Source organism: Hippichthys cyanospilos, chromosome 5 (genome assembly GCF_059441005.1).
Source record: "Hippichthys cyanospilos isolate Australia breed blue-spotted pipefish chromosome 5, RoL_Hcya_1.0, whole genome shotgun sequence".
Classification (NCBI taxonomy): domain Eukaryota; kingdom Metazoa; phylum Chordata; class Actinopteri; order Syngnathiformes; family Syngnathidae; genus Hippichthys; species Hippichthys cyanospilos.
Genome location: NC_142373.1, coordinates 14350737 through 14370288, shown reverse-complemented (window position 1 = coordinate 14370288; position 19552 = coordinate 14350737). Strand labels below are relative to the sequence as shown.

At 41.4% G+C, this 19552-nt stretch overlaps 2 protein-coding genes across 2 annotated transcripts in view; one reads left to right on the top strand and one right to left on the bottom strand.

The window, feature by feature from the left end:
* Positions 1-2214, bottom strand: part of col18a1a (collagen type XVIII alpha 1 chain a) — a 59060-nt gene extending 56846 nt beyond the window's left edge. The window contains exons 1-2 of the mRNA XM_088415635.1: positions 2098-2214; positions 1957-2030 (exon numbers count right to left, since the gene is read on the bottom strand). Coding sequence (XP_088271761.1) covers positions 1957-2030; positions 2098-2108 — 85 coding nt within the window. The 5' untranslated portion in view covers positions 2109-2214. The remainder of the gene's footprint in view (positions 1-1956; positions 2031-2097) is intronic.
* Positions 2215-7979: 5765 nt separating this feature from the next.
* Positions 7980-19552, top strand: part of LOC148423663 (obscurin-like) — a 28076-nt gene continuing 16503 nt past the window's right edge. Inside the window, exons 1-14 of the mRNA XM_088415296.1 lie at positions 7980-8991; positions 9859-10128; positions 10228-10488; positions 10576-10887; positions 10964-11230; positions 11338-11613; positions 11725-12000; positions 14421-14696; positions 14940-15212; positions 15481-15771; positions 15892-16161; positions 16269-16343; positions 16946-18169; positions 18458-18745. Of these exons, the coding sequence (XP_088271422.1) occupies positions 7980-8991; positions 9859-10128; positions 10228-10488; positions 10576-10887; positions 10964-11230; positions 11338-11613; positions 11725-12000; positions 14421-14696; positions 14940-15212; positions 15481-15771; positions 15892-16161; positions 16269-16343; positions 16946-18169; positions 18458-18745 (5371 nt within the window). The remainder of the gene's footprint in view (positions 8992-9858; positions 10129-10227; positions 10489-10575; positions 10888-10963; positions 11231-11337; positions 11614-11724; positions 12001-14420; positions 14697-14939; positions 15213-15480; positions 15772-15891; positions 16162-16268; positions 16344-16945; positions 18170-18457; positions 18746-19552) is intronic.

The following is a 19552-nucleotide window of genomic DNA, read 5'->3' as shown; positions in this document are numbered from 1 at the left end:
ATTACCCAATTTCCCAGTGAGGCAGTCTCGACTGGCCTTCATCAAAAATCCAGAATTGCCTGGTCTAAGCCACCAAAGCCTTTAGGGTCTGCTCACTCGTCAATCAAATATTAATCAAGATCTGCTCCATTTCGTCTCCCTATCAACTGACGGCGCAACAAGACATGGGCCAGATTATACACACGCACCACAGATCAATTATTCAACGACAGAAAAAGGTCTGTTCATTCATGAATATAATTTGTTGACTTCTCGCTCCTTTCAGCGTTTGCATACAGGACACTCAAAGCAGCATTTTGTCGCCGTATTCGGTCGAGAAAAGGAATGCAAAAGAGACTTTGAACCACAAGAAATACAACTCTGGCCTTGAATGTAGCAATGTGGCACTGCAGCTGATTAAGGACAGCAAAATCCTTTTTTTTTTCATACCTTGAACAGACCTCACAAAGAAAGACGGAAAGTCAAGTTGCATATAAATATTTTGCTCATTTATGTGTGTGGTCTTTTCTGACGATCTCAATATAGAATACGACATGTAAAAAATTCAATATTCCCTTTGAATGCCAGTTTGACATAATTGAAAGAAAAATAGAAGACAAAATCCTCACTTTTTTCATCATAGTAGTCACTTTAGTCTCAGAATTCTGACTTTTGTCCATATGTTTCTCAAATAGTGGGGCGGGCCCCGCTTGGTGGTGGGGGTATGCCGGGGCGGCGCGGATGACCCCAGGTTTTATTATGTGAAGTTTAATTGCAATAAAATAAGAATTTTCATTCTGTTTTTATTTTAACTTTTTATATTTTTTTAAGTTTCAGGCAGTTTGATCTACTTGGTTGTTTTTTTCTGTTTTAGACTAAGCTGTAACCAGTATAACTGCTGTAAAACGTAATTAACAGTCGTTGAAAATTGATTAACATTGCTTTTATTGTTAATGTTAAAAAGCATACAATTTTTATAGATAAGTATTCTTATTGTCAGCGGGTCGAGTGGAGGGGGCATGGCAAGTTTTCTCTTTCCTGGAGGGGTTGGCAAAATGTAATTGTGAAGCACTGCTTTATTCTCAGAATCCCATTTTAAAGTCAGAATCGTCACTTAAAAGTCAGAATTTTGACTTTTTCCTTAGAATCGCTCTAGTTCACTCCTGACAGATGACAGAATTTGGACTAATTTCTCAGATTTGTGACCTTTACGTGTTTTTGTGAAGACTCTTGAGAATAATGTCAAAGTTCTGTGGAAAATTCTGAAAAAATAAGTCAGTTGACTTTAGTTTCAGAGTTTTCCACTCTGACTTTAAAGTGGGAATTCTAAAAAAAGTCAGAATTCTGAGATTTCTTTTACCCCCACTGGCCCTTTTCGTGTTCCGTATGCTACATTAGAGCTGTGTACATCATTCAGTAAGGTGGCCAGGGAAGTAAGGTGGACATTCAAGCCTCAAGGAATCAATGACCTGCTCCGGTGGTACTATTCTTTACTTCCATGTTGTTACTGACTGCTGTTGTTGCCACTCGTTTTTATTTGCATGGAACTGGGGTGGCTGCGCATGTGTCTTGAGTCATGTGTTACGTCAGCGTATAGACACAGCCATATGGGAAATGTGTCTGCCACTTCAAGAAATCAACATGCAAATAGACAGAAAAAAATGATTTCGAATTGGGCTCAGTGAAAATCCAGTTGAAGTCAAAAGCTAAGCCAACTTGTGGCGTCATTGAAAAAGCATTCTTCTATTTATCTTCCTATCCACCAATATTCCAAAATCACATCCAATTTGGCAAAAAGACAAAAGCATCCCATTATCACTCCTGATGAATAATGTGATGTGTGGGTTGTGTGTGTGTGTGTGTGTGTGTGTGTGGGGGGGGGGGGGGGGGGGGTGCATTGGTCTACTTTTGCCAATGCACAAAGCAAGTGCTAAAAGTCTATCTGCACATTTGATCGTGTTTGCACGCTCTTCCTACCTGGCCATTGCGTTGCAACCCGGCTTGCAAAAACGAGGACGCAGCACAAAAAGCGCTCCAGCCCTGAGGAACACCTGCAAACAAGAAAGATCAACTTTCATAGCCCGAAGGTGCAAACTTTGAGCGTAAAGAGTCGCGTACCTCATCGTCATCTCTGTCGAGCCGCAGCCGAGCCGAGAAGAAGCAACATGGACTTTTTGACGATGCACAAAGGTCCCGTTGGTCTCGGCCGGGCCGCTCGCTCCTCCAGCTGATGCAGCGAACTCGAGAAGTGAGCGACTTGCGGGGCCAACTGGTGACCGGCTCGTAGCGCCCACCGGGGACTTCCGCCAGGTCCTAAAGAGGAACTAGTTCCTGCGTGTGCAGGCCGAGAAGGTGTGTCTTCCAAGTTTCACTCAGTTCTTTTGGAGAAATGGTATCCCTTGTTCCCTACCCTTTTGAAAGTGGAAAACCTGCAGTCTGAACCTAAGCGGAATATCAAACGCTTGTGATTAATATATAAATAAATGTTTAAAAAGACGTTTTAGGGAAAAGTCAAACTGATTATTTTTCGATTGAAACCTGCTGTAATTTCATTGTAGCATAACGTTTTACTTTTTGAGGTAAATGATGACCAGGGTAGTCTATCAATTGTTGCGGTGTATTTCAAGTTTCTATGAATTTTAAAAATAAACAAATAAATAGTGAGACACTCGTGTGAAAAATAAATCAAAATAAATACAAAAATCCAGTTAAAACAGTAAATCATTTATATGAAAATGCAGAACTTCTATGGTCTGTCTGTCTGATCAGAATATTAATAAATGTTTCAAAGACGGTCGTGACTCTTTATCATTCATTCCGTTACATTGCCTTATGCGACACTACCTGGGTGGTTTGAATATAAACTAACATGAGTCGCGTTCTTATGCGCCATTGGCTGGAATGAGCGTTGGAGCGGTGGGGGGTAAAAAGTACACGCGCTGTGTAAACACACGTTTTACACCGGAAATCTCTGTCATTCATACCGGCTTTGCACTGTCATTAAACCGCTTGTGCTCACAAAAGCACGAGTCTCGTGCAACAGACTTATTGACTTTACATGCAAGAAAGAGAACATATTTGCATTCAGTATGAAAGAAAAGTTTGGGGGGGGGGGGGGGGGGGGGCTGAGGAAAGAATGACAACAATCAGCGATTGCGCGGATCTTTACCTTCAACGGCTTCAGTGGAATGACGCGTTTCAAACCCTTCATACCAGGCTGCTGCACTTACAATAAATGGCCACCAGAGGAGAATGTTGCTATTTTTTTCAAGGACTGTTGAGAGGCAGCGAAAAAATAGAGCTCCTGAGTTCCTATCCACCCAATAATGGTTAAAATTTACAAACGGTTCTGAAATAGGCCAAGGAGTACCTCTGGTGATTTGTGAAAGGGTGCATTTCAAGAGATCCTTACAAAGTTTCTGCAGGTATCTGCAAATCTCATTTCATGCTTTTTAAACGCTTGGACAGGTATAGTGATCAGTAAGAGAATAGTGATCATGTGATTCCTTTTCCAAACTTTTAAAATATTTGCACTAATCTGTTTAATCAGTTTGGTAGATTTACTAAACCGTTCACTAAATTCAGTAAACCGTTCGCTCAGTCTACTAATACGTTGGCTCTGTTTAGTAAACCGTTTGCTCGGAGCGTTTGGAGCGAGTGTGGACTAAACGAGTGTCAGATGTTCCGCTCCCCAAGAAGTACAAGTCCTATGTTTACTTCCCGTCTGACGAAAAGTGTTTGAATAATATTTCTTTTAAAAAGTCATGTTTGCTGAACAGACGCAGCAGGAGCTGAAGTGCGCAGAAACCATCTGCAAATAGCAAGATGCAGGGGGGAAAGACTACATTATGCAAGACTACTCAGACAATGCACACATCAAAGAGCTCCCCATGATATCATTACGTCTGTATTGAATATAAAAGCTTTTGCTTGATCTGGGGGAAGTTTTATTCGTATTGATAATTAATAACCTACAATTTGCAGATAGTCCCTGCACACTTAAGCTGCTGCTGAGCATAGAGGTTGATAAATCAAATTAGCCCAGATAAGGAGAGGAACCATACGATGGCACCTTCACGTTTAATGACGCTTTTCATTTCTTCTCCTGCACAAAACATTTCAAAAGTGTCTGGCTGGCTTTTGAGTAATATCGGATGACTTGCAACAGCTGAAATCAAGCAGGAGGCTGCGTGGAGCCACCAAACAGCTGAAGCCACTGGCTAGCCAAACCTCCACCACAAACGGCTTCGCTCCTCAGCTGCTTCCTGCGAGGTATTAAACCCCTCCAATGTTTAATGCTATCAATACATATCTGTGCTTTATTTATGCTTAAGAAAATGACAAGCCACCACACAGACTGTGCAGTGAGCCTTCTCAGCCTGAAAAAGTATTAGATTGCTTAGACCAATTCCTTGTTTTAGCCCGAAACATTCAAACACATTTTATACCAACTGACAAATATGAGCTAATATATACAGTGGACCCCCAGGTTAAGGCGTCCCTGCCTTACGTTTTTTTTACAATGTGGCATACTAAGCTTTTTCGTCCCCTCTATAAGGCTTTTATCCCGCTCTTTGATTAACATCAACAACTATCATGACCTGTGGGGTTGTTTGTTTGTTTTTTTGCCTCCCTCTTGAGGCGTTTTTAGGTAATTGCTCCTATTTTCTGTTGGCGTCAAACTGCCTCCGCTGCAACGTGTCACTACAATGTTGGTCTGCTATTGGTCGGTGTCTCGACTCCTCAAGATACTGGTTTACTATTGGTCAGCATGATGGTGTCATGAAGATCCTTGATCTCGTGTGGGAGTGCTTTCAATATCGGATTTGTTATGCATTTCAATGCTTAATTCAAACTTGAATTGGTTATCCTTGAGTCCTAAGATTGCTGGTGATATGAACGATATAAGTAAGAAGATTATTTATATGGAAACAAAGCTGGAGATAATCAAGAAATACAAAGAGAGCTAAACTAGCCTAGCCTAGGCAACCCTCAAGAGGGAATATGGCCATAACAAGCGTCACTCAAAGGTAAATAAATCCTTTATATATGTTTTATTTATGATGTTGTTTAATTGTATGCATGTATATCGTTTAAAAGAAGCACTTACGATATACTATTTTAATACCAATTTTTAATTTGTAGATACAATTTTAATAGGGTTAGGGTTAGAACACACACACACACATATATATATATATATATATATATATATATATATATATATATATATATATATATATATATATATATATATATATATATATATATATATATATATATATATATATATATATATTGGCCAAGTCTGGCCCAGGTTTGTATGCAACATACAGTTTTGGTTAAGTTCAAATATGTTTTAAATGTTTTATTATTGCATGTTGCAAATATGAAGCTGAATCATTTCAGCAAAGGCTAATCATTCAGCAAAATAGCAGAAGGTTTTCCTCGCGTATTTTGAATACAGAGGCCGGCCGGTATAAGCCAGGCAATCTTGGGCGTACCGAAGTATTTTTAGCCCGTGCTGGCAAGTGAATGGAAGTGGCGTACTTATCTCCACTTGCTGTCATCGAGGCTGCCAGTATTTTTAGGGGACAGCAGCAGCTGCAAAAGCATTTAACAGTATTCCACCAACAATCACACTTGGGGTGTCTAAGGGCTGAACGACGCTGAGATCGGGGGCCACCCTTCTGAATCCCAGACCGCCAAGGAGCCCAACATTGGCTTAAAGATTCAAACATGTACCGGAAGAGACGGGACGGAGCTTTGAGGAAATGATGAATTTGAAGCGCGCTCGGGACTTTGCCTTGAGGAGAACGGCGGTACTGCTTCTTAACTCAAAGTCTGATTGGGACTACGGAATGTATGTTGACGGTCGTCATCGGCAACTGAAGCGAGGTAGGTCATAAGCAGGGGTGCACGGCACAGATTCGCAAGGGCCAGGGGTCATTTCAATTAAAGCAGACATGTAAACACCGGGGTTCATCTGCTCTCTTGAAACCACCTCTGGGAATATTGATGACACTCTCCGTCCAAATGGGGACATTTTGTCCCGGAGACCTTGCACCAGTTCACAAGACAAATACGCACCCAAATGTTTTGAATAAATAGAAAGTAGGCAACATTTTCAAAAATAATTTCTGATTTTCAAACATGCCTTCTAGTGTATTCTAGGTATAGGGACAAGTTGCGATCAAAAACAAGCTACAGTTACTTCGGTGATAAACATTCCCTAAAACTAGAACTCAAATATGAGAATTGTAGTTTATTTCACATCTACTCTGTGATTTTTTTTTTTTTATCTTGCACTAGCAAAACATGTATCAAAACATAAATAAATGAATATCAATCAATAAATAAAATACTATAACTAATAAGACCAGACTAAACTAAATAATTTTGGGGAGGAAAACAAATATACATTCTATTAGAAACTTAGAATGCCCCTCTAAAAATAAATTAAAAATACTGTAAATGAATTAAAAAAAAATCAAAACAAAAAGGGAACTAACTATAGTGAAAAATCCAAAACTTTTCCATCTCCTCTGGTCTCAACAACATAAATAGATGACATTTCCTAAACCTTCTATGTTACATTTTGAAGGAAGCAAAATAACTCGATATCTTACTTAAAACCATATTGTTTTTCTCAACTATGTTAATTTATTTGGAGGACTTTGGATGTAATGTGGGTATTTTGGTCCTTGCGACAATTTCATCCTAATCACTTATCAGGCCCTAACTAGAACTGCAAGCAGCAAAAAGCAGGACCTCACTTGTCCTTTTTCATGGCAAACACTTTAATTAAGTGGTTCATAAATGGGGTGAAATGTACCCCTGGAGGTATTTGAAGGCAGGGGGTATGTGGGACTTTAATGAGCTTTCTGCAGGGATCAGAAATTCAGATTTAATGTTTAATATCTTGAGGTACAGTTTACATTTCTTTTCAAATTTAGAGCAAATTATTGGAAGATGAACACATTGTTACATTGTGTTATATAGTAATTACCTGGGAAAATCTGGCTTTATTGCCATCATTTTTTCATCAAAAAATGCTTTGTGGTGGTTTGAGGGACTTGAAAAAATATCACTGAAACATAATTGAAAAAATGGTTTACTGCATCGCCCTTGCTTTACATGATTGTAATATTATATTAATATAATCTTACTTCATTTTCACCAAGCCATGCCATTGCAAAAGGGGTGCCTCCTGCTTGGCTCTAATGATGTTAATAGCAAGATATACTCATGAAATGTTCTAATCATGTCGACAATGAAGCGTGTGGCAGCGGCCTGGCATATTTTGATGGCAAGGTCTCTTGGGTGGGCACATGGCAAAATGGTCCCCGTGTTTCAGAAGCTTTAGTGATACCTGACACACACACACACACACTCTCTCTCGCTCTCTTGCAGGGCTTTATTTAGCTTGAACTATATTAAGCACTTTCCCACTGAAATACAGCACCAGCTGTATTCACTGCATGTTGTAGCTGCCTATCCCCCATCACGCTGCCCGCTTTTGTTTTTCTGTCATGCAGACATCTCTAATCCAATTAACCCTAATAGTCATACCATCCGCTTGTGCTGAAGTGTGAGTGTCAATTTACACTAGTACCTCGCAGGATAGTCACTATTACTCTTCCCTAAGTGCTTCATTTTGAGCCATTTGAACATTCCCTTCAGATCTCAAAATTACAGCGACTATACATTTCCAAGATTGATTTCAATCCATGCTTGATGAGCAGGCAGGTATTCTAACGATTCAACTATTAGCACACAATCAATTACTAAGGTAATTTCCAATATGCACCTATTACATTTAATCTATCAGGGAGTGTTGTTTCATGCTACGTTACCTTATTTAATGTTTTTTCCTTTCTTCTTTGTTTGCTTTTTAGAGACAACTTTTGAAGAATTGGGATTGCTCCAGCCTGTGTGAATAACTCTCAAGTTTGCCCGTCTCAAACTGCTTGAGGTGAAACTAGGCTGACAGGCCGAAGATGGACGTATTTGGCGGAGCACCACGCTTCCTGGCATATCCCAGGCCGGTAGGGGTACAGAGTGGAGCTGACGCAGTCCTGAAATGTCAGATTGGTGGAGATCCGAGACCCGCGGTCATATGGGAGAGAAACAATGAGAAGATCGACCCGCAAGGACGATACCGTGTGTTTGAGGATGGGAACGTTTACAATCTGATCATAACTTCTGTTACTATCGAGGATAGCGGACAATATATGTGCAAAGCAAAGAACAGCATTGGCGAAACGTATGCGGCGGCCACACTGAAGGTCGAAGGCGAGGCACAAGAACTGGAGTTAAGAGAAGAGAACAAGCCTCGATTTCTCATCAAACCTCTATCCACACGAGCCGGTCGCGGAGAAGATGCGGTCTTCTCCTGCAAACTTTCGGGAAGTCCACGACCGGAGGTGACCTGGGAAAAGGACGGCAGGAAACTCAGCGAAATATTTGAAAGCACTCACTTCAATGTGAGTTATCAGGATGGAGGTTGGTTCCAGCTGAAGATTTTTAAGACTCGGGCGCCTGACGGCGGGGTGTACACGTGTAAGGCGAGAAACGAGTTTGGCGAAGCGTTGGCGGGAGCCGTGCTGCTTGTCGACGCGGGCCCCGGACACGAGGAAGATGGAAACCGCAACGGCTATACCAATGGACACAGAAAAGCTCACCAAGGAAAACAGAGGATCAACAGGCTGCCCAATCAACATAAAGACCAGACGACGACCAAGTCAACAAGAGTGAAAATGTTTGCTGTGACAGAGGGGAAACATGCAAAATTCCGCTGTTTTGTGACAGGAAAACCCAAACCGGAAATCATTTGGAGAAAAGATGGCAGGCTGATACTATCTGGAAGGCGATATTTGTTATACGAGGATCGAGAAGGATACTTTACACTGAAGGTTTTGTACTGTAAGCAGAAGGATAATGGTGTCTATGTGTGTGCTGCGTCAAATACAGCAGGTCAAACCCTCAGTGCTGTGCATCTTTCAGTAAAGGGTAAGTTGGTGTCTCGACTTATTGGGAGCTTTTCTCTCTTTCCCCATATCATGAAAAGCATACCGCTTAAATTACAATGTAATACTCTTCATGTCACCTCTGTGGCTCAACTATGCCCTTTGTATCGAAACATAATGGTGTTATGCGGGTTTGTAGAGACTTAGCAAAAATAACTATTCCTCCAAAAGCGGTGGAAAAGGCAAAGCAAGTCCCTCATCCCTTTATTCGTGACTAATGTTTGACTTGAGTCAAGTGATAAAACTTGAGTCCCCCACCCCTGCTTTCAGTCTGTAAGGGTTTCATCAGAGAAGAGTGCGTTCATGCATGTGTGTGTTTGGGATGTTGCTTAGGGGGAAGGATTGACGTTGTGTGACCTCGGATAGGATTTCCCTCCATTTGATGCTAGAGTGATGTCAGGGACATATGTCCAAGATGGTATACTGAGATCATGGGGTGAATTCCGACAGTGGTATAATGTCTGCAAAGTCACTTACTTAGCTTGTGATGAAGCAGCGAGGGAGTGACCATGTGATCACACGGGATGAGGCATCATATTTCACACAAGGCTGTGGGAGTTCCAAAGATATTCCTACTTGCATGGTACATGCTCTGATGTATTTTAGTATGAAAGTACAAGAACAAGAAAGTAAACAAAAAAGCTGTGTGTAACGTTGTGTGGTTTGCAATGTTTTGTTTACAATTATCTGCTCCAGGCTTGAGGTACTGGTTTGAGTTGTTGCCTTCCTATTCAACACGCCAATGTGGTGACGACCTTTCAATTCCTCACCTAAATGAGTCACTCGTCTGATAATTTTGATAATCTTCTTAGGGTTACAAAAAGATGTACTCCTCTTTTTCTGGTGCCAGAGCCACCCGTGCGGTTCAAGCAGCCCCTCATCGATCTGGAGGTATGGGAGCGGGACCTGGCTGTTCTCGAATGTGAAGTTCCAGAGGACTCTGTCCCAATCACATGGTACCTGGAAGATCGACGATTACAACCAGGTGCCAAGTACGGAATGGAGGAGTGGGGAACGAAGCGCAGACTTACTATCCGTGACATTGGTGTCGATGATGACGGAATTTACCTGTGCGAGATGCCCGATGGTGGACGAAGTATCGCTGAGGTAGCAGTGAAAGGTAGGCCGCCGTCAGCTGACATACAGAAGTAAAAACTAATGGCAGACACTCAGTTAGCTAGCCTTTGATCTGGCATGTCTTTTCAAACTGTCTCTTTAGGTCCAATTATGCGGAAACTTCCAAGGAAGGTTGATGTTTTGGAAGGGGAAAATGCTGCTTTTTGTGTTGAAGTGGAAAAAGAAGAGATGGACATACACTGGTACAAAGATGGTGTGGAGCTGCGTGAAACACATCAGACCATCTTGAAATCTTTTGGTCGGACTCATATTCTAGTTTTTGTAAACACCATGCCCCAAGACTCTGGCTTTGTGACTTTCTTTGTGGGAAGATCCAAGACATCCTCTCAGCTCAGAGTGAAGGGTATGGTGCAGTAAATGACAGTATATCAACCCAAAAGTAACAGCCACCACAACTGTGTCATAATTTATGTGAATAATCTGCTTTCAGCGGCCAAACATTGTCCTCCTAGTTGCCCAGTGGGAGTGCAGATCAACACAGAGCGGGCAAACGCAGCACTTCTTTCATGGACTCCAGCGCAGGACTCGCGCAAGAACCCTCCATCTGGTTATGTACTTGAGCGACAGGAAGTGGGTACGGGTTCGCAAGAGTGGCTACAGTGTCTGACCACTGACTCGGCTACGTCAGTGGAGATCCTAGGTGATAGCGTGCCTTGTGAAGCCGATTATAGATTCCGTATTTGTAGTGTCAACAAATATGGAAAGAGCAACAACGTAGAGTTCCCTAGAGCAGTACACTTGGGTAAGTTCAGTTTATCAATGAATTTGTGTTATGCTTATCCATGTCTTATGTTATTTCTATTGATTTCCCACTCCAGTTCCAGTGGCCAGGATTCAAACCCCATTACAGGATGCACTAGTTCCAGAAGGACAGGATGCAATCTTCACCATAGAATTATCTGCATCTGTTATTGGCTCGTGGTTCTTAAATGGCACGCAGCTTCAGGACGACGAGCGTTTTTCAATGCGGCGCTCGAGAACTCACCAGTCTCTTCGGATCCAAGGGGTTCGAGACACCGAGAATGGAGCTGAGATAACGTTTATTGCTTATGGCATACGGGATTCGGCCGCACTCTACATTCAAGGTCAGTGTCTCGATGCTTTTTCTGAGTATGAGTCTTACATTGACTGGAAAAAAAAACCTCTGCACCGTATTAATACCAATGGTCATGGAATTCTCTCTCATCAACAGCTCCTCTCGTCAAGTTTTCTTTGCTGTCAGAAATCGATCGAAACAAATTTGTTGAAATCGGGAACCCCATCGTGCTGTACTGCGAACTCTCAGACCCCGCAGCTCCGGTTCACTGGTACAAGAACGGGACGGAATTACAGACAACAGATGGTCTTCACATCCAGTCAGAGGGTACCATGAGGAGGATTGTCATCCAGTCAGCAGAGTTCTCACATTCAGGAGTGTATTGTTGCGACGCCATTGACGATGTCATAAGGTTCAATGTGGAAGTCGAGGGTAAGTGAGTTCTTCTTACTAGTTCCTCAAAAATTGTTGGATGAACATTTTCTATGTTTTAAAGTATGACATAAAAAATAATAATAAATGACCATATTCAAATATCCATAGCCCCATCTGTGAGGTTTTCAGCAATTCCTGAAGCGGCGAAGAACAAAACCATCTATGCCGGCTCCCAAATTCTTTTACGATGCGAGGTCTCAGACCACGATGCCCAGGTGCAGTGGTACAAAGACGGCTCAAAGCTCTTCTCTCAAAATGGAGTTAATATTCAAGCGGACGGGCTGGTGAGGAAGTTGGTTATTCCTTCAGCTGACTTTTACCACTCAGGGTCGTACTGCTGCAGGACAAAGGGTGACACCGTCACGTTCAACGTGAATGTCAAAGGTGATTTCTTATTAAGAAAAATTAAAATGTACTTCTACGCAAAGGAACTAATTCTATTAAGTCTGAACTTTTGCTCAACTCTGACAGTTTCTTTGATTCTCATTAGGCCATGTACGTGATTCACTTGTCAGTCGTCAAGGCTTAACTAATTGATAACAAATTCTTACAGTTGTCTTCATTTAAACATTATCCTTATTCTGTAGCTCCACCGGTGAAGTTTAAGCCACTTCCTGAAGAAACAAGGAGACAGTTGATTAAAGTGGGGAGTCCTGTTGTACTGCAGTGTGTGGTTTCTGATCCTGAGGCCCACACTTGTTGGTCCAAGGAAGGAATATCACTTGTTTCAAGCTCAGAGTTAGAAATCCAGGAGGACGGAAGCACAAGGACTCTCGTTGTCCAGGCTGCAGGGCTGCACCACTCTGGTGTCTACAGATGTACGACAAAGGATGACACCATGGACTTTCAAGTTGAGATAAAAGGTGACCTTTATGTCTTCTCTGTAAAAGGTTAATCCTCACCTCTTATTTAAAGATGCCACTAAGAACTCCTGCTTCAACTTGATGCAGTTAGACATCCTTCCGAAAATAACTTCAGAACTTGAGTGAATCAATTTCGTGTTTTGCTTAACTGACCGTTTCTTTGATTCTTATTGCATGTACAGTACGTGATTTACCTGTCAGCCATCATTAGTCTGATGGATAATACATTCTTTACAGTTGTCTTCTGACATTAGACTTTAAACTGTATGTGTAGCTCCACCAGTGAAGTTTGATCCACTTCCTGAAGAAATGAGGACCAAAGTGATTGATGTGGGTAGTCCAGTTGTACTCCGGTGTGTGGTTACTGATCCTGAGGCCCATGTTTGCTGGTATAAGGATGGAACACAGCTTGTTTCAAGCTCGGAGTTAAAAATCCAGTTGGATGAAACCACAAGGACTTTAGTTGTTCATTCTGCAGAGCTGCACCACTCTGGTCTGTATCGATGTATGACAAAGGATGACACCGTGGACTTTCAAGTTGAGATAAAAGGTGACTTTGTCTTCTGCATAAAAATGTTAACCTCACATCTTTTTTTCAAGATGTCTTTAAAATCTGCTGCTTCAACATGATGCAGTTATAAGATGTCCCTTAAAAATATAACTTCAAAACTGAAGTGACAATTACGTGAGTGCTGTTGCTTAACTGACAGCTTCTTTGATTCTTATTTGAGCCTGTATGAATTTAACATGTCTGCTGTCAGGCTTAACGAAGTGATAACAGATGTGTACCGTTGTCTTAATTCTGACATTAGGCATTAAACTTTATTTGTAGTTCCACCAGTGAAGTTCGACCCACTTCCTGAAGAAATGAGGACCAAGTCGATTGAGGCGGGGAGTCCTGTTGTACTCCAGAGTGTGGTCTCTGATCCTGAGGCCCGTGTTTGTTGGTACAAGGATGAAACCCAACTTTTTTCAAGCTCAGAGATAGAAATCCAGTTGGACAGAAACAAAAGGACTTTAGTTGTTCGATCTGCAGAGCTGCACCACTCTGGTGTGTACCGATGTATGACAAAGGATGACACCGTGGAGTTTCAAGTTGAGATAAAAGGTGAATTTTTTTGTCTTCTGCATAAAAACTTAACCTCACCTCTTATTTCAAGAAGCCAATAACAGTTCCTGCTTCAACGTGATGCAATTTAGAATACAATTTAAGAACTTGACTGAATCTATTACGTGTGAGCTGCTACTCAACAGATTGTTCATTTAATTCTTATTAGACCATGCACATACGTAATTTATATGTCTGGCATCAATTTAAACCAATTGATAACAGATCTTTACAGTTGTCTTAATTCTGATATTAGAATTAAACTATATCTGTAGCTCCACCCGTGAAGTTCGATCCACTTCCTGAAGAAATGAGGACCAAGTCAATTGAAGTGGGGAGCCCTGTTGTACTCAAGTGTGTGGTTTCTGATCCTGAGGCCCATGTTTACTGGTACAAGGATGGAACACAACTTCTTTCAAGCTCAGAGATAGCAATCCAGTTGGATGGAGCTGCGAGGACTTTAGTTGTTCAGGCTGCAGAGCTGCACCACTCTGGTGCGTACCAATGTGTGACAAAGGATGACACCGTGGAGTTTCAAGTTGAGATAAAAGGTGAATTTATTTTTTTTTTGTCTTTTGCATAAACATTTTAACCTCTTAATTCAAGATGCCACTAACTCTGGCTTCAATGTGATTCAGTTGTAAAAAGCCCCTTCAGAATTCGACTTCAGAACTTGACTGAATGTATCACGTGTGAGCTGTTGATTCACTAACAATTTCTTTGATTCTCATTAGACCATGTCTGTGGTTCACCTGGTAGTATTCAGGCTAAATTAACTGTTAACTGATGTTTAATGTCTCAATTATGATATTAGAACTAAACTATATCCGTAGCTCCACCAGTGAAGTTTGATCCACTTCCTGAAGAAATGAGGACCAAGTCTATCGAAGAGGGGAGTCCTGTTGTACTCCAGTGTGTGGTTTCAAATCCCGAGGCCCAAGTTTGCTGGTACAAGGATGGAACACAACTTCTTTCAAGCTCAGAGTTAGCAATCCAGTTGGACGGAATCAGGAGGACTTTAGTTGTTCAGTCTGCAGAGCTGCACCACTCTGGTGTGTACCGATGTATGACAAAGGATGACAACGTGGACTTTCAAGTTGAGATTAAAGGTGCCTTTTCTTGTTTCTGCGTAAAAAATAAACCTCACCTCTTCATTCAAGATGCCACTAACACCTACTGCTTTAACCTGATGCAGTTATAGGATACCCTTTCGAAGTATAACTAGAGTACTTCAATTCATTATTAAATAGGTTCACTATGAAATCAGTGTCTAGTGCCATTTAAACTTCTAAGCAGCTTCATGTATTTATTTGTAAAGGTATTTATTTAGCTCTCTGAATTCCCAATGCTAGCGAAACCGGTGAAGCCCTGCAAAAACTTTGACGTTCACAAAGCCAAGTCCTCTGAAATAGGACCCTTGGTGCTGGAACGTGCGGTGGAAGACTCAACATCGTCTGTGCAGTGGTATAAAGATGCTGTCAAGCTTTTCCCAAAGCACAAAGACCAAGACATACAAAGTAATGACACTTTGAGGCACCTAACTGTCCCTTCTGCTGAGCCTGTGCATGTGGGACAATACAACGGTGAAACGTCAGACAAGACTGTCTTCACCGTGGATATGAAAGGTGACTATTGCATTGATTGAACCAATCAACTAACATTTTTGATTGTCACGTGTGTCTCATGGTGTTTTTGATTGTTTTAGTTTTGTCTTTGTTTTTACAATCTTTACTACCAAACATTATAAAAGTTTGTCTGTTAGTTTTCCATTTTGATCTGATGCATACAACTTATGGGGAAGGTGGGCATTTGAACCCCCTTCATTTAATCAGAATAAGGATATGCATATGCAATATGATTTTCCACAATTATGATTTGAGTCATCACCTTTAGCTCCATCTGCACCAATGTCAACCATGGCAAAGTTTGTGGAGAAGCACTCACTAGAAGCCCCCTGCTCCTTCGAACCAGCACATCAAATTACAGAGCCTAAGAGTCAATGCCCACTCCGGGCCAAGGGGCCACTGCAGCAAGCTAAAGCTACAGTATCAAATTCAGAACCAGATTTTGGAATGGAAGACATAAAGAAGACACTTGTCATTGAACCAAGTCATCCATCAAACTCTGGAGCATACTACTGTGCAACAGCAGATGATGTTGCTCAGTTATTTGTAAACACTCCAGGTGATTGTGTTTATGTCTGTCTTTGTTTTTTTATTTGTGTTGTTGACCTTGTACAAAGCTAATATATATTTTACCCAAATTATTTTTTTCTAACACTCCATCCTCAATGATTGTCCATAGTGCCAGCTGTGACTTGTAGTCCAGATGTTGCGAGGGTGAAGTCTGCTGAAGAGCGCTGCCCAATTGTGCAACAATTTGAAATTTCGGACCCCATTGCCAAAGCTTGTTGGTACAAAGACGGCACTCCAGTCTACCCAAAAATGGATTCTCTTGTCAAACCTGAGAGCAGCATCCAAGCCTCTCCACTTCCAATCAACCTTGATTTGTCTGGCGTTGCGAGTTTCACCTCTGAAACATCTAGCAACACACAGTTAAATGTGGACATCAAAGGTTTTTTTGTTTTGTTTTTTTCATCCCACGTTATGAATCAAGTATTTTGTTTCACGTTGGGAGATATGACCACGCTCATTGTTTTCTCTTTGGCTTTGTCCAAACAGCAGAGCAGTGTCACAATGGTGGTGAGCTTGGTGCGGTTTCTGATGCATCTGCCCAAATCACTGCGGATGTCAAAGGTGATTCAAAATATTTCAACATCAGTGATGCATTTTAACCCAGCCCATACATGCCACTAACAATGGTGGGGTTGTAGGTACTCTTGGCTCCACTTTCAAGGCACTTGCTCATATTTTATTTTATTTTTTTCCATGAAAAGTGCTTTGCCATCTTGTCATCTTCATTGTATTCTTGTCTGTAGTTTGTGTTCTTGGAAAAAAAATCTCTCGGTGTTTAGTATATGTACATGAGCACTTGCTCAAACTAACGTGTTGATTGTCACTCCATTTTCACAGTAACAGACATCTTTGCTCTTTAAATACTGCTTTCCACTCTTTAAGTTCATTCCATGTGTTACTTTATACATCAGCAGACCTGCCAAACATTTTGCACCGTTGCAATGACAAGGAACTCTTTTGAAAGTGATGCAATGTGTATTAAAAACAAATGAATTGAAGAGGAACTATAAGAGCTCAATTTCAGACCAAACTTGGTCGACCATCTTTTTTGTCTTTGCAATGGATTACCGCATAACTCCATCCTAACCCACAATGATGTCAATGAAATTCTATTGTGAGGAACAGTTGAGACCGAAAACCACTGAAAACCTTTCTGCTTGTAGCTGCACTGCCAAGGTTTGCCTCTGAACAAGAGAAGATCATCTCAACAGATGCCAAGTGCATTCCCTCAAAGCACAAGTCCGGCAGCTCCAACAGCAAGAGGAGAGATTTTCTGATAAATGAACCACATTCCACGCATAAGACCACTCAGTCGGCTAATCAACACTCGACTGGAAGGATTTTAACAAAGGACAAAAACAAGCGTAACGATCAACAAAAAAAGCAAACCGTCAAATCCCCATCCGCCTGCAAACCGATAAAACCATCAATCGTGAAACTTGAACCATACGATCACACTAGACATCTTACAGAATCCAAAGGTGAGGAAGCGCTTTTCCATATACGGGAGGCAGAAGACCCCAACCTTTCTGAGCAGTTTATTACTTCCTTGCAGACAGCTGTACCATCAGAGGTTTGTAATTCCATGCGGAGTACACATTTTGTACCAGGGGAAACTAATCTCAAGAAAGTATCAGCCCAGTTAGAAGCGCACTCTAGCTCGCCAACAATTGCAGCTTTGTCAGACCTAGGTAACCACCAAAAGATTTCTGACCCCCCGTCAAGACACTTTACTACCCACATAGACACTGTTCCAGTCCATTTAGACAGGTGCCGTGACTCTGTAAGCAGTCCCCACACAGAGAAGCCTTTTAGAGCAATGCAGCCAAAAAGAGTTTGGGCAGAAGAGCCCTGCAACTCCACAGAGATTTCAGACTTCCTGACAAATAATCTTCTTAATTGCATCCAAACTAAACTCCTCATTTCAGACATCAACGTTAATTCCATACGGACAGGTGGTTACCAATCAGAGGAGATACCAACAGTCTCTTCAGCCAAGACTGATGTTCCTGATATGACCCCATCTTTATCAATGGAACTGCAAACATTTCAACATCCACAAATTGTTCAGCCAAGGGAAAATGATGTTTCGAATACTCCACTTGTTGGACTGAATGACACCTGTCAAACAGAACAAGGCATTGAGACACAACAATATCAGAACATGGAGGAAACGGCTGTCCTGAAAGCTCATCACCACAATACGGAGGCCGCAAAGGACCAAGTGCACATCACCCGGAACTCTGGGCAAGGAGTCAGCGTGTCAAAGCAGTTTTCATGTTCCACCCGTTTCAAGCAGAAATCAAGTGTCCAACCAGAAGAGAGCTGTGCATCTAGGACACGTGGCAGTCACGGCAATGTCACTGCAAATAAGGTGGCTGCTGAAGGTGATTTCAATGGTTACCATTAGCAAAGAAAAAAAAACCAACAACAACGACAGCACAATCAGATGTTTTTGAAGAGTTCATTGGCATTTTAATACCTTCACGTAAATGTGAAATGAAATTGTAAAAGATCAAAGATAATTATCCCATATGAAACTCTTTTAAAGCCTAGAAATTTATTGTACTTTCGTAAATTTCTTTTGCGTATTTTAAATTGTGCTTGCTCCACTGCTGTGTTGAATCACTGATAGTGATTTGATTTTCTCTCAATCTACCTCAAAACATCCCTAGCTCCAGCAGTGACCATTTCAACACCTTGTCATACTGAGAGGATTGAATCTGTGGAAGTGGATGAGGCTGTAACGCTCCCCGTCACCCTATCTTGTGAATTTTCAACTCCAAATGAGGTAGTCACTCAGCACAACGATGGAGTTGAACTACACAAAGAGGCCAGCCAAGACCCATTGGAGGACGGTTCCGTAAGGGAACCCGCGATGCATTCTGCTGTGCCGTCTGATGCAAGGGTTGATGGACGCGAGACAACAGATGATGCTATGTCATCGCAAGTGGACGTTGAAGGTGACAAGCAGTTTTTGTCAGCGTAGTGTGCGTAAATGTAAATAACTGTACGTTAAAATACATCTAGATGATTGCTTCGGGTGGAATATCTTGGACAAAGTATTTTTTTCTTGTTCTTCCTCGGCATTCCGAGAAGTTTGCCCTTGCGTGCCTTCATCTCCCCAGCTGCTTTTATCCTCAATCCTTACACAAAGAGCCAATGATATTCTTGTAAATCTCCTTAAGAATATCTCGTGCATAGGGCGGTTCAATAATAGTCACAAGTGGAAATCATTCATATAGGAAATCAGGACTGAAAAATGGTCTTTTGCTGGGTTGACTGGCCTGAACCTTTTTGGCCCACTTGATTTAGCATGCTGACTAACCATGGTCTTTCATGGAAGCGTTGTCTACACATCACAAAATTTATACTAATGTCTTGCGTTGCTGCAATGGAATAAATACTGGGAGTATTTTTGCCTTTACCTCTTAGATTTACTGACTTACCTCTTTTAAACACTGGCCATTTACAACTCCTTCTTCTTCAAGAACATTGCTACAGCTTAATCATTTTAAGGCTTAAGTTGAATGGTGGTGACAAAATGAAGTTATTCTTGTGATACATTTTGTCTGAACAAGAATAAGCGTACACCTTTATTTGGGTTTAAATATCAACAGGTGTAAAAAAAAAAAAAAAACTGTAGATGCTGTATTTATCTGTGTTCGGCAAAACCAAGCATTCAGTTTTCTTGGTGATGCATATTTTGATACACTGCCGAAAGGCCTTCTTTTCACGGGTGTTCATTGCTAAGTTTTCAAAACTAATTG